Consider the following 15,712-nt stretch of genomic DNA (forward strand, 5'->3'; position numbering starts at 1 on the left):
GTATACATAGAAAATTCATTTATGAATTAGGATAAATTGAAACTACAAAGAGACTTTTCATATATATTTCTTTGAATTTTGATTTTCTTGAATAATCATTTCCAAAGCATTTCAGGAAGCTTCTTTTCAAAATGAACTTTAAAAATGCAATGAAGTAGAGCTGCTGATTTGTGAAATCCATTTCATTGAAAAAAATGCATTTCATGTGGAAATTGTCTTAAGTAAACAAAGAATATAATTACTGAGTAATTTTTAAAAAACAGCATGATTATTATATAATAACAGATCATTTAGGGATATTAAGCCAATGCATTTCAGATTCTTAGATATTCTGAAACAGCAAAGAATTAGACTAGAGTCAATCCAGTTACCCTGATTTTGACAGGAATTCTGTGTTTCCAGAGCGTAAGTATTCAGATCCACGTGTCCCATAGTGATACTTCCTAAAGCCTTTCACTCTGTGCCTGAGAATCTTTATGCTGCCCGAGTGAAACAGGAAATACTCCTCTAGAGAAAACGTCCCTGAGAGCAAGGCAGAGTGAGTGTCACTGGGGAAAGTATCACTTAATTAGCAACGTGGAGGGATTCGTCCCACTGTTGCTCCTGTCTGAGACCTCTGTCCTCTGCAGCTCTCTACGAGCAGTCGTGCGAAGCCCACTGGCACAGAGGAAACTCTTCAGGGCTCTATTATATCGACTCAGATGGAAGTGGCCCTCTGGAACCATCCCTGGTATATTGCAACATGACAGGTATGCTAATAAGCTTTTTTAATGACAAACTCATGTGAACACTTGCTGTGTAGGAAAACCCAGGTGCAGTAAGCAGTTTACCGAGTGGCAGCTTTACTCAATGTGCATTTTGATTGTAATTGTAATATGATTGCTAAGAAGTATTAAACGTAATGTTCTAAAATAGTTAAGAGGTGGTAATTAAAAGTTATGTCATTATTTTCCTGGAAATGCTCTTTCTTTATGCAAAAATTAGCAATAAATTACTGTTTATTAATCTACAACAAAAAGGGTAAACTTTATTTCCTAGTTCATGACAATAAGTGCGAAAGTCTTAGGAGAATGTTCACTTCTTAAATTTATGAAAATATCCATTTATATCCCTTTGAATCTGTAATCAGGTGAGTTCATCTGCGTGCATGCATGCTAAGTCGCTTCAGTCCTGTCTGACTCCTTGTGACCCTACGGACTGTAGCCCACCAGGCTCCTCTGTCCGTGGGATTCTCTAGGCAAGAATACTGGAATGAGTTGTCATGTCCTCCTCCAGGGGATCTTCTGGACCCAGGGGTTGAACCTGCATCTCTTATGTCTCCTGGGTTGGCAGGCAGATTCTTTACCACTAGCGCCATCTGGGAAGCCCTGAGTTTATCTAGGGAATAATAAATGTTTCTAAAGTGTATATGGACTTCCCAGGTGGCACGGTGGTGAAGAATCCACCTGCCAATGCAGGAGACACAAGAGACCTGGGTTCAGTCCCTGGGTCAGGAAGATCCCCTGGATTAGGAAATGGCAACCCACTCCAGTCTTCTTGCCTGGAAAATTCCCTGGACAGAGGAGCCTGAAGGGCTACAGTCCATGGGGTCACAAAAAGTCAGACGTGGCTGAGGACTAACACACACACCAAGTGTATATACTTCATCTAATAATACTATTCACGTGCAACTATATAAACACTATTTCATCTTCCTTAAAAACCTGATTGTTAATATGTGTTAAAGGACTTGTGTATTACATAGTGTTTATGACGCCTTTAATTCTTTAAAACTTTTTAATTTAAGCTCTCTGCCAAATGTATAGGAGCGCAAAGACCAAAACTTGATTGACAACTGCCCTGATGAAACTGATACAAATTTTTCATACCTCTTCTCTACCTGTATCTGTATGTGTCTGTACCCATAAATTTTTCTCCATGCTCATATAAGGTTTGCCCAATAAAGAGGACAAATGTCCTTTAGAAAACTTTCTGTTACTGTAGCAGTGTAGCCCTAACAGATACTTCAACAACCACAGAATTTGAGTGCAAATTCTGAGATAATTATCAGAAAAAAACCAACTATAGATGGTTCTTATGTAACTATAAATTAGTTATAGTTTGGTTTCCCTGTTGTTATGGCTCCACATCACTCGGGAAGGGTTGCAGATCTCACAAGGAGGAAATTATTTATGGGTAAACCTATAATGATGGTTTGTGAATAGCTTGCAATCCTAATGTGGTTTCTATACCAATACCTATTGTCATTTCACACATGAAAAAGATCTAAGCATTTTTGGCAGTGGTTAATATGTGATCTGATCTAAATTCAGTCAAATATGTATTCCAGTCCCAAAACCACCCCCGAAGTTGTTACAGAAGATGCAGGAACTTCCAGGGCATTACACTGGTGTGAGTATGGCTGTTTGGGGCTTTTGGGCAAATATTTTATCATAAATACTGACCAGAATATTGCAGTGTGATGATAGAGTTGAATACATCAACTTACTTTTACTGAAAGATATGTGATCAGTGAAATATGTAGGGAAACGGCCCAGGGGACCTTTCTAGATATACTGGACTCCAGTGGTTTATAACCTTCAAGTGATTCAATTTCTGCTTTGATTTGCTTTCATTACCATGACTCAAGTGAATGCCAAGAACAAAGAAAGCTAAATAAAGAAGATAGCATCCCAATAATACATTTCCTTTATATCAATTAGGTTCTTAATTATCACAAAAGTCTAGGGCATGTTAAAGATTTTCATATATATTATGTTGGGTTAACCCTATGACCAGAGTTCCATATACACTGAAAAATTCTAAGAATCATAGAAAGGTGGAAATAATCCCAAATAGCATGTTCCCAGGTGAGTAAAGTTTCAAAGGTATTTGTTGATAATTAACTGTTGGCAGGCTTGGTAAGGCTGAGGTCAAGTTTATGTCTGCCAAGAAGAATAACTGAGAGCTGATTGCCTGATCTTCTCCAGTTTATGGTTGTAATAGAAGAAAAACATTTTAATCATCATAGTGAACACATGATCTAAGCTTTGCCATGAAGCTTTCGTTGTGCATATTTCTAAAGCGCATTTGGAATGTGTAACTATCTCAAAGGTGTTCTGTTTTGATACTGATTGCTGCAATATCTGATACATTTTGATTCCCTGCCATTGCTGTTACCTCTTCAGAGTGAACCTAGGTCCTACCACCGTAGACGAGAATAGTTATCAAAATGCAAAGGGACAGTAAGAACAGATGCTCAGCTTTTGATTTCAATTAACTTAGGATAATACTTGATGATATATAAGCATGTTTTTCTTACCCTAGAGATAAGGAAGAACCTCTGAATAAGGGAGGGAAAAGGTAAAATCTACTGATTACCCATCTTGATTAATTTATATACATGATGGCCTTGAAAACTGTCTGCCAAGGACATGAATCATTCCCTTTCCCAGGGTGATGTGAAGAAATGTCCAAGTTAAGGCACAAAACTTAAAAGTTGCAAGAAAACGTCTGACAACATTGAACACGTGTACTCAGCGCCTGCCCTGAGCCGACACAGCTGGGGTCATAACAGACTGTGAATCTGAACACCTCCCTCCCATGGGCGGGGGCGCTTTTTTGGGTGGGGAGCCAAACCCTTGACAGAAGCAAATCAAATACATGGCACGTTATAAGGCAGTGGTTGCTGTGAAGCAGAACAAAGCGGGGAATGGGGCACAGACCGCAGAAGGACGGGTTACAGTTTTAAATAGATCAGGAAAGGACTCAGTTGGAAAGTTGACATCTGCACTTATCACATCAAAGCAGCAGCACTGAGACAGGAGGTGGAGCCTTCGGGGGAGGGGGGAGGCGAGGGCAGGAGGCCTCCAGCCACAGGGAGCCTGGCCTGTGGGACCGGCCCGGGCAGGAGGACCAGGATGTGGCCTTCCCTCAAGTCATGTGGCTGGAAAGGGGCTGGTCCAGATTCCACACAGTTAGGACCTTTAACCATCATGGTGCACCAAGGCGAGGCAAGGAGACCAGTTAGGACTTTGCTCTAGTAATTTAGCCAAGATGGTGGTGATGGTGGGGAGCAGGGTAAGAGAGAGGAGGAGGAGAGAAAGATTGCTTTCGAACCACTGGACCGGATGTGGACAGAGAAAGAGAGGCAACAGGCAGGGCTCCCGTGTTTGGAAGGAAGGTGCAGTTATTGTTTATGGAGATGGAGAATTCTTGGGAAGGACCATGTTTTAATGGAAGACCAGGATTCCAGTTGTGAGCATGTGAAGTTTGGTTTGCCTGTTGGTCATTTGATTAGATAGTAGGGATCTCTTGTTTATTAAAACAAGTGTAATATATCTTCTTAAAGCCTACTGGGTGGTTATAATATCCTTGGCAATACAAACCTTTAAAAATATAGTTTGGACTGTGACTTTACAAGTCAGCCTGACCGGCCGGCTCTCATTTGCTTTACTGTCACTAGTGGACACTGTCCAGCAGGCTGAGGCTTTTCCAGGTCCCTACATGTTTGTCCCCCTAGGGGAGCTCTGCTTTCTGCAGAAGGACCCTGTGGCAGCATCCAGGAAAGGCTGTGTTGTTATTAGTAAGCTTCTCTACAGATGCTCAGGGCTTCCCAGGTGGCAGTAGGCTAGAGAACCGGCCTGCCAAGGCAGGAGACAGAAGAGATGTGGGTTTGATCCCTGGGTCGGGACGATCCCCTAGAGGAGGGCATGGCAGTTCACTCCAGTATTCTTGGCTGGAGAATCCCATAGACAGAGGAGCCTGGGAGGCTACAGTCCACGGGGTCACAAAGAGTCAGACATGACTGAACACAGCCCAGCCCAGAGATGCTTATTTGCACACGGGTTTAGAAACCACTGTCGTGAAGCTGAGGAGCTTTGATTTCAGTGAGCACAGCCTCCTCTATCTTCAAAAAATTAAAATGGAAAGGGAGTAAAGGGCACCACACAATGGAGAAATAAAGCTAATGGAGATGTAAAATTTTGGTGCCGCTATTCATTTCACAGTCCAAGCAATTATTATGTTGTTCCTATTAATGTAGGTTGCCTGATCCATCACTGAATCCTTGTGGCTATGGTTTGTTAAAATGCAACAAGAATTGTTCAGATGTATTAAGATAAAGTCTAAGACATTAGTTCTCTAAAGTAAATATTTTCTAATTACTCTAACTTAATCTTGGAAAGTTTTAAGAGCTCTAAGGTGTGTGTGTTGTGTGTGTGTTCATGAAAATAATTGATAATAATTTAATGATTTACATTGATATGTAAATGTCTATTATTAAAGCATACTTAGTAACTATGCCTTTATCTTACATTGCAAATAAACAAACATTAAGTCCAAATTATTGCTTCACTAAGACTTTTGCATAATTAAGTTTTTTAGTGAAGTTTGTGGTTTCCTAACTCTTATCTAAAACTCCTGAAATTAGTATAGTCTTGTTTTACATGAAAAGATTAATGTTCTAAGGGTTCTATAATTGCAATTAAGGTGGAGCATCAAATGGATCATGGAGATGGAGTGCAGGAGTTAAATATTTCAGTGAAGATTTCCAAATAATATTAAATGCCAAGGATTTTTATAAAACTCAAAGCCGTAAAGAAAGCAGAGTGCTGAAGACATGCAGGCCAAATGACCAGTGACTGCCTCCAACAGCTAGGCAACAAAATATTTAACTGAAAAATTTAAAAATCCAGATGGGTCCTGGAGAAAACCTAAGGAACGAGCCAGGGTTATAGCTCAGTGGTAAAGAACCTGCCTGCCAATGCAGGAGACTTGGGTTAGATCCCTGGGTCTGGAAAATCCCCTGGAGTAGAAAGTGGCAACCCACTCCAATATTCTTGCCTGGAGAATCCCTTGGACAGAGGAGCCTGGTGGGCTACAGTCCATGGGATCACAGAGAGTTGGACACTACTGCCACACACACACACATAGCTAAGTAGTTCTTACTGATCCAGGGGTCATGTGAGTTTCCCTCAAAGTCTTTGTATTGATAGAGGAATGATCTTAGGGTCCTGATTCTGTTCTTCCAACCTGAAAATATTTACACTATAATAATTTCTCCTTCTCCATAAGGCTGCAGTGCCTGTGGACAATTAAACATTCTTTAATTATTCAAAAAAACAAGTACTAACACTTTGAAAAATATAACCAAAACAAAATTCTAAACCAATGATTAAAATTAAATCCTTGGTAATAGCCTTCAGAAATGTAGTCCTAGGACCTACAAAAAGTCCTACAAAAAGACACTCTGCAAGTCTTTTTTAGAACCTTTAGTACTGAGACATCCAAAACAAGACAAAAAATGAAACTATTTTGAATGGACTGCTTGTGAAATTTGTTGATGGGTTTATTCCCTTCCTAACAGAAGGAACAGAACATAATTTCTTGGATGACAAGATGAGGAAGGTCAGTATCTCTCCCCACTGAGATGGAGATGTTTGTGTCCATACTGTACGCAGGGTGTTAGCATTAGTCGCTCAGTCGGTCTAACTCGCTTTGACCCCATGACTGTAGCCCTCCCGGCTCCTCTGTCCATGGGATTCTCCAGACAGGAACACTGGAGTGGGTAGCCATTGCTTCTCCAGCGGCTCTTCCCAGTGCAGGGCTCGAACCTTTATCTCCCACATGGCAGACGGATTCTTTACAAACCAAGCCACCAGAGAAGCCCCAGGTAGTTGTTTGCTGTTATAACATCACAGTCATGAGGCTCAGAAGCCGGGTCTCAGATAGCGCACTGTGAGAACGATTGTTGCTGGAAGCAAATAGGTTACAGTCAGAGCAGTGGCTCAACTTCTGGTCCATAAGAATCCCTGGAGGCTTAATGAACAAGCTGAGGACTGGGTCTGTTGCCTCCCTGACCATTCCCCCTTCAGATCTTAATTTATTGACTAACCAGTTAGTAATGCAGCACTTTTTGCTCATTATTATCACCTTCATGCAAACCAAGCAGCTGTGTTTCTTTTCTTATTGAGACACAGTTGATTACACGTTGTGTTAATTTCAGGTGTACTGCAAAATGATTTAGTAGAACTGACAAATGTATCTATTTTTTCAGATTTTTTCTGCTTATAGGTTATTACAAAATATTGAATATAGTTCCCTGTGTTGTATAGTAGGTCCTTGTTGATTATCTATTTTATATATGGTAATAGTGTGTATTTTGTTGTTGGTTCAGTTGCCTAGTTGTGTCCAACTTTTTGCAAACCCATGGACTGCAGTACGCCAGGCTTCCCTGTCCTTCACTATCTCCTGGAGTTTGCTCAAACTCATGTCCATTGAGTTGATGATGCCATCCAACCATCTCATCCTGTGTCTTTCCCTTCTCCTCCTGCCCTCAATCTTTCCCAGCATCAGGGTCTTTTCCAATGAGTCGGTTCTTTACTTTAGGTGGCCAGAGTATTGGAGCTTCAGCATCAGTCTTTCCAATGAATATTCAGGGCTGATTTCCTTTAGGATTGACTGGTTTGATCTTGCTGTCCAAAGGACTCTCAAGAGTCTTCTCCAGCACCACAGTTCAAAAGCATCACTTCTTCAGTGCTCAGCCTTCTTTATGGTCCAGCTCTCACATCTGTACATGACCACTGGTAAAACCATAGCTTTGACTGTCCAGACCTTTGTTGGAAAAGTAATGTCTCTGCTTTTTAATACACTGTCTAGGTTTGTAGTATGTATATTTTGAATCTAAAAAATGATACAAATGAACTTATGTACAAAATATAAATAGACTCACAGACATGGGAAAGAAAATTGTGGTTACCAAAGGTGAAAGGAGGTTATAAATTAGGAGTTTGAGGTTAAAATATCTGCAGTTGTGTTTCTTCAACAGCCAGTTTCCTGTGTCAGAAATTGTGTCAGGTCCCCAGCACGGTGGTTTAGCAAAGGGCAGTCAGTCCAGTTGTCTTACACACAACACAAGCTGTTTCTGGAGGGTGAGAAGTAGATTTATTAATATAAGAACGCTTATAAGAGATGTAAGCAGTAAAGAGAGGGGATTCTGCCAAGCTATTTTTTTAAGTCCTCTATAGGCTGGGTGTAGCCCCACATCACTATGTGTTTAATGTTTATTTGTTAGTATAGATCTTCTTCCTTTCTTCTCTCTTTTTCTAGGCTTCCTGTCGGCATATCCAAACAGCTCCCTTTTCAGTTATCCGTTCAGTTCATGCATTCATTCAATCACACACACTTTATACTATGAACTTGCAGGCACTAAGCTATATGTGAGAAATGAAAGGGAAATTAACTGTTCTCATAGACCTTCAGATGAGTGAGATAGATGTTAATTCACTAACAACGTTATGAACATCATAAGTTCTACATTTGCTATTTTAAGTATATATCAGCGCTTGCTGGAAATTTGTCGAAAAGAGGCGGTAAGCATAGACCGGAGAGCTCTTTCATGAGTAAAGGCACAGTTGCTGCAACATACATTTTCTTTGCTTGTAAAGAGTTGGGATTTCATTGTTCTCTGCTTTGCTCTTGAAAATTGAGGTTGGCAGGAAGCATAGCATTATTGTGCATTCATTACATGTGGCAAGTTTTGTTTGGAACTAGTGTTTCTTACAAAAAATTCTTTAAAGTTTAAATGTTGGAATTTTTAAGGAAAATGAAAGAAAAGCTGCACTTTGATGATTATCATACATAGTGAACCTGCATTTCTTTTATACTGGCTTTTGCCTGGAAAGAACTCTTTTCTACCTCCACTGGGGAGACGTTATTCTGACCTGCCTCTTGACACTTCTAAAGGTAGCTCGTAAAACATGCAACAAGGTGTGGTTGGTGACGCAGAATTTCTGGGGCAGGTCCAGTCATTGTGCCCAAGGGTAAAAAGACAAATGCTTCAGGGAAGCTTATTTTCCTGCTTTTCTGACAGCCATGCAGTCTGCCCCAACCTTATGGGTGGACATTGTGAATGGTCTGGATGAACAATAAAAATATAGATGCTCAGAGAGCAGCTAGGCCAGAAACATGCCTGGTTCACTGCCTTAGCATTCAAAGGTGGCTATAACAATAGCACTTGGTCTTCAGCATTTACTAAATATGGAATTGGAGGCTCTGAGATTTTTTTTTTACTTTTCTAAGACCATTCCTCCCCTGTGGCTCAGCAATAAAGAATCCTCCTGCAATGCAAGAGATACAGCAGGGGCTGCAAGTTCGATCCCTGGGTCAAGAAGATTCCCTGGAAAAGAAAATAGCAACCTACTCCAGTATTCTTGCTTGGAAAGCCCCCTGGACAGAGGAGGCTGGTGGGCTACAGTCCGTGGGGTTGCAAAGAGGCAGACATGACTTAGTGAATGAATAAGACCATAGATTATAACCCACATCTCTTATTGACCATGACCCTGTACTCTGTCTGTATCTAATTTTGTGAATGAATTATATAATGTGCTCTCTGAGAAAATTAGTTTGCTCTGGAGCTGTATGATGGGCCGACACACAGAGGGAGGCACTGACATCTTCCAATAACTGAGCTCCTAGGAGGTTCCGGGTATGGGGCCAGGCATGTATATGTACTGCCTGAAGACAAGGTCCGTCATGTTGAGTAAACATCCATTCTTGTTAAATAGCAGATGTCTGCCCTTATGAGTGAGCAGACACACATTCAGCGTGACCTCATAAGTGAAAGCATCATCTCTGAAATCCCAAGAAGGAAGGCTGTGAGGTAGCTACATTCCGTTGAAGCTATCAAGGTGTATCCTATAGCATCTTCTTGTGTTCAAAATATTAAAGTAAGTCAGAAAAGCCTCAAGGCCCCAAAATTATGGCAAGAAAGGCAACCCTTATGAGGATGCTCCTATAAATATTTATCAGGAGGGACCTGAGATGTGGGGCTAGGATGAATGCCATCTCTGGGCCCCCCAGGGCCTGGCAGCTGTCTCTTTAGAAGACATCTAAGGAGATGTCATCACTTCCCTTCAGTAAAATGCACACACCAGTTATCCTCAGCTTTGACAAGCAGATGACCTGGCAGGGACCAGGGCCTCTGCAATCTAGGGCAGGGCCAAGTGAAAGCTGACCATCATCTTCCTCAGGACGCCCTCCGAACATCTGGAGCAGTGGACTTGGCCTTTATTGGCCTTATGAGCACATAAATGACCAGGATCCAGTTCTATTTTCATTGCAAATATAGGAGAGGGCTCAGGTGAGTAAGACTGTCTGGGAAAATTATAGACCTTAGCACTCTTTAAGTTTACTCAGAAAGCTCAGTGACTTGCACCATATTACTTCGAAATGTGTGGCTAAATTCCATAGTTTATGAATTTAGTTTTGCAAGTGAGTTTTTCTAGACCTCCATTTCCTTATCTGTGTGGCAAGAGGGTTGAGGTGAATAAAAAGTGAAAGCTAGTTGTAATGATATTTCTCTCTGTATAGTAACACAGTTTCTGAGAAGGCTGTCTTGGGTCTCTATTGTTGTTCTTGTTCAGTTGCTAAGTCGTGTCTGACTCTTTGCAACCCCATGGACTGCAGCAGGCCAAGCTTCCCTATGCATCACAATCTCCCTGAGTTTGCTCAAATTCATGTCTATTGAGTTGGTAATGCCATGCAACCATCTCATCCTCCATCATCCCCTTGTCCCCCTGCCTTCAGTCTTTCCCAGCATCAGGGTCTTTCCCAGTGAGTCTGTTCTTCACATCTGGTGACCAAAGTATTGGAGCTTCAGCTTCAGCATCAGTCCTTCTAATGAATATTCATGGTGGATTTCCTTTAGGAGTGATTGGTTTGATCTCTTGCTGTCCTTTCTGTTCATCAAGAGACTCTAGTTCTTCCTCACTCTCTGCCATTGGGTGGTATCATCTGCATATCTAAGGTTATTGATATTTCTCTATTGTAATATTCAGATTATCTTTGTGGGTTCAGGAATGGCTGCTAGTATTTACATCTGTCTATCCTTATTTATCATCCTGTTTGCATTCTTAACTAGCTCTACCTGGAGATAGATGTGACAAATTAAATCATCTGGCATTTTGCCTTCTCAGTCTTCTCAGAACATGTACCCTCTTCTCATCAGAAGAAACAAAGGCAGCTGGCTTAATTTCCAAAAACGTTCTTCTTGGACACATATGCAAAATGCTGGGCTGGATGAAGCACAAGCTGGAATCAAGATTGCCAGGAGAAATATCAATAACCTCAGATATGCAGATGACACCGCCCTTATGGCAGAAAGTGAAGAGGAACTAAAGAGCCTCTTGATGAAAGAGAAAGAGGAGAATGAAAAGGCTGGCTTAAAACTCAACATTCAAAAAACTAAGATCATGGCATCCAGTTCCATCATTTCCTGGCAAGTGGATGGGGAAACAATGGAAACAGTGACAGACTTTATATTCTTGGGCTCCAAAATCACTGCAGATGGTGATTGCAGCCATGAAATGAAAAGGAGTTTGCTCATTGGAAGAAAAGCTATGACAAACCTAGACAGCATATTTAAAAGCAGAGACATTACTTTGCCAACAAAGGTCCATCTAGTTGAAGCTATGGTGTTTCCAGTAGTCATGTATGGATGTGAGAGTTGGACTATAAAGAAAGCTGAGCACCAAAGAATAGATGCTTTTGAACTGTGGTGTTGAAGAAGACTCTTGAGAGTCCCTTGGACTGCAAGGAGATCCAACCAGTCCATCCTAAAGGAAATCAGTCCTGAATATTCATTGGGAGGACTGATGCTGAAGCTGAAACCTCAGTACTTTGGCCACTTGATGCAGTGAACTGACTCACTGGAAAAGACCCTATGGCTGGGAAAGATTGAAGGCAGGAGAAGGGAATGACAGAGGATGAGATGCTTGGATGGCATCACCAACTCATTGGACCTGAGCTTGAGCAAGCTCCGGGAGTTGATGATGAACAGGGAAGCCTGGCATGCTGTAGTCCACGGGGTCCCAAAGAGTCACACATGACTGAGCGACTGAACTGACTGGACACAAATTGAACTTCATCTCAGGCATCTGTGGGAGGAGGAATTTTTACCTTCATTTTCTTTGAGGTCAATTTCCAGATCACGAGCGATGAACTCACCAACTATAAAGGCATCAGATTTTTCATAATGAAGCCTTATTTTATGTCTACGTCTCAGAGAAATGGAAATGAGTATAGCAGATATGCTTTCAATGTATATTTACCTGAATGTGTAAAATAAAGAGCTGGTTCTTTTTTCACAACTGATTGTTTTACTATAAAAGACTCCTTGTATAGTCCAGAGGTCTATTATAAAGTGTAAGAAGTGTTGCCAATTGCAAAGTGAATATAACTTGGCAAAAAGAAAAAATAAATCAAACTGAAGGATAATGTATGATATGGCAAGTCAGTGTGATTATTATGAAATATCAAACCAAACCAGCAAATTAACTTGGCTAGGTTCCTTTGTCCCAGCAAAATGGTTGACGAGGTGCCACCAATGGTCTCCCTGCTCCTGCAGAGGAAGACCCCACTGAGTTCAATTAGCATGTCCTGAAAGGGTCACAATTCGTGTTTAAATTTGCCCGCAATTAAAAAGTAGCTCAGTCGGTAAAGCGTCTGCCTGCAATGCGGGAAACCAGGGTTCGATCCCTGGGTCAGGAAGATCCCCTGGAGAAGGAAATGGCAACCCACTCCAGTATTCTTGCCTGGAGAACCCCACGGACAGAGGAGCCTGGCAGGCTACAGTCCCTGGGGTCACAAGAGTCGGGCACAACTTAGCGAATAAACCACCACCACCACCACCAAAATTAATTACTTCAGATCCAAAATTGTGCTTCAGACTACCTTGTATAACAAACAGCTAAGTTGAGCAAACTCCAGGAGATAGTGGTGGACAGAGGAACCTAGCATGCTGCAGTCCTTGGGGTCAAAAAGAGTTGTACACAACTTAGTGACTGAACAACAATTTTTCCATCATGCTGGTCACTTCATTCATTAGTCTGTCTCCTTGTGCTTGAAAATTAAGGTTATGTGGCTTGTCAAAGGTTCATGGTTTTGAAATCTATGAAAATAATATGTTGTGGAATATTAGAGAAATATAATGTGTCATTGTTGGGGTCTTTTAAATAATAATTCTAGAAAGAGCAGTCATTTAAAGTATTTTTCAGAAGAGCAGTTTTAAGGTTCTTTTCAACTGTTCCCTTCTCTCCATTTGAAAGATTTCTATTATGATACCTTAGCCATGCAAGACCGTAAATCTATCATACTGACCACTAGCCTATATGAACCATTCAGGCACATCATTTTTCTTTGTGCCCTAAGCCATGAAAATAAATGACGCAGTGGCTCTGGGACTGATGCACTCCCAAGCCTAACACAGTCTTCTGCACGCCTCCCTGAATCTTCATCTCGTTTGATGGAAGAAACCCTGGGGGTGAATGGGAGTAGGTAATTACCAAAAATAATACCAGACCCACTTAAGTAATTTTCCAGGAAAATGTTGAAATGTAAAATGTCTCGTGAAAACATGATTAAGGAGGAGGAAACAAAATCTATGGATTTCAAGTTGCCATGGGAACACTCACAGCCCCCTCTAGTGAGCAGATAGGTGGGTGATCCATTAAGTCTTTTTTAATTGAGTCAGCATTGGTCATGCTGACTCACAGTTTGTTCCTGTTCTTGCTAAGTTTTGCATATTTATGATGCTTTTTCCCATAAGCTTTGAACCAAGGTTTTTCCCATGGCCCTTGGGGTTCTCTTCCCTGAGTCTCTCTATGTATTTCATGTGTTAAGCGTTTGTGAGCACCAGCACAGCTCTTAGGTTTTTCCCAGATCCACATCCCCCGGGTAGGAAAGGGACAGGGACCTGTGGGGACCCCTAAGTGAATTCTTTGTATTATTGTTTTGATTTTTTGCTCTTATACTCATGTATTAATTATTAAGAAATAATATAAACTCAATAAGACTGCTTCCTGCTCTGTAATATAGAAAGTTTGTGTGCAGACTGATCATTTATCACATACATATTACAGAGAAAGTTAAATGACATTATAGAGATAGTTGAATTAAGGTAGCTTGAACTCAGCCTTTTACCCACTGAGCCACAGCCCTCTATACTGTGGGAGCTTCTACACGGTTATGGTGGGAGGTATGTTTGGGGGGGTGTTTATGGTGGGAGCTATGTTTGGGGGGGTGTTTATGGTGGGAGGTATGTTTGGGGGGGTGTTTATGGTGGGAGGTATGTTTGGGGGAGGTGTTTATGGTGGGAGGTATGTTTGGGGGGGTGTTTATGGTGGGAAGTATGTTTGGGGGGGTGTTTATGGTGGGAGGTATGTTTGGGGGAGGTGTTTATGGTGGGAGGTATGTTTGGGGGGTGTTTATGGTGGGAGGTATGTTTGGGGGGGTGTTTATGGTAGGAGCTATGTTTGGGGGGGTGTTTATGGTGGAAGGTATGTTTGGGGGAGGTGTTTATGGTGGGAGGTATGTTTGGGGAAGTGTTTATGGTGGGAGGTATGTTTGGGGAAGTGTTTATGGTGGGAGGTATGTTTGGGGGAGGTGTTTGTGGTGGGAGGTATGTTTGGGGGAGGTGTTTATGGGGGGAGGTGTTTATGGTTGGAGGTATGTTTGGGGGAGGTGTTTATGGTGGGAGGTGTGTTTGGGGGAGGTGTTTATGGTGGGAGGTGTGTTTGGGGGGGTGTTTATGGTGGGGGGTGTGTTGGGGGGGGTGTTTATGGTGGGAGGTGTGTTTGGGGGGGTGTTTATGGTGGGAGGTGTGTTTGGGGGAGGTGTTTATGGTGGGAGGTGTGTTTGGGGGAGGTGTTTATGGTGGGAGGTGTGTTTGGGGGGGGGGTTATGGTGGGAGGTGTGTTTGGGGGGGTGTTTATGGTGGGAGGTGTGTTTGGGGGGGTGTTTATGGTGGGAGGTGTGTTTGGGGGGGTGTTTATGGTGGGAGGTGTGTTTGGGGGGGTGTTTATGGTGGGAGGTGTGTTTGGAGGGGTGTTTATGGCGGGAGGTATGTTTGGGGGAGGTGTTTATGGTGGGAGGTGTGTTTGGGGGGGTGTTTATGGTGGGAGGTGTGTTTGGGGGAGGTGTTTATGGTGTGAGGTATGTTTGGGGGAGGTGTTTATGGTGGGAGGTATGTTTGGGGGGGTGTTTATGGTGGGAGGTATGTTTGGGGGGATGTTTATGGTGGGAGGTATGTTTGGGGGAGGTGTTTATGGTGGGGTGTGTATTTGGGGGAGGTATTTATGGTGGGAGGTATGTTTGGGGGAGGTATTTATGGTGGGATGTATATTGGGGGGGAAGACAAAAGAAGTCAAGCTGTTTTTCTTCTGTTATAAACATTATGGAGTGCGCATTGTTTTTTAAATCTCTTTGAAAATGTAGGTAATCAGTGTAACAGAAATATGTGAGGATTTTCCAACAGGCTTTCGTGTAACTATGGTCACTGCTAGGAATAGTCGATTCCCAGGCACTGTGTTTTTTAGTGCCGTCCATTGAACAGGTTGCTGACACACTGTTAGTTAATTTTTGTCAAAAATATTTAGTTTCTGTTATTTTGCATGATCATGCTCGCAGCTGATTCCTCAAATATGTCTTTTACACATTCCTCTGATTATCAGAGGAAAAGATGCTCAGTTGAGAACTATACTTGTAAAAAGATAAATATATACACAGTAACTTTTGGCTTTCTCCTTATAGTAATGGAAACAAAAGTATTAGGGCCAGAAAGTTCTATTTATAACTTTGAGTATTATAACATAGAATTTTAAAAATTGGCCACCTGACAATGTTGCCTATAATGGGTAGTGAAAATTTCAATAAAGAAAATCCCTCCTGTTAAACG

At 41.8% G+C, this 15,712-nt stretch overlaps 1 protein-coding gene across 1 annotated transcript in view; it reads left to right on the forward strand.

The window, feature by feature from the left end:
- Window positions 1–15,712, forward strand: part of LOC122686232 (contactin-associated protein-like 3) — a 226,773-nt gene that overhangs the window by 149,936 nt on the left and 61,125 nt on the right. The window contains exon 12 of the mRNA XM_043891408.1: window positions 630–749. Within this exon, the coding sequence (XP_043747343.1) occupies window positions 630–749 (120 nt within the window). The remainder of the gene's footprint in view (window positions 1–629; window positions 750–15,712) is intronic.

The sequence above is a fragment of the Cervus elaphus genome, chromosome 29 (assembly GCF_910594005.1).
Source record: "Cervus elaphus chromosome 29, mCerEla1.1, whole genome shotgun sequence".
NCBI lineage: Eukaryota > Metazoa > Chordata > Mammalia > Artiodactyla > Cervidae > Cervus > Cervus elaphus.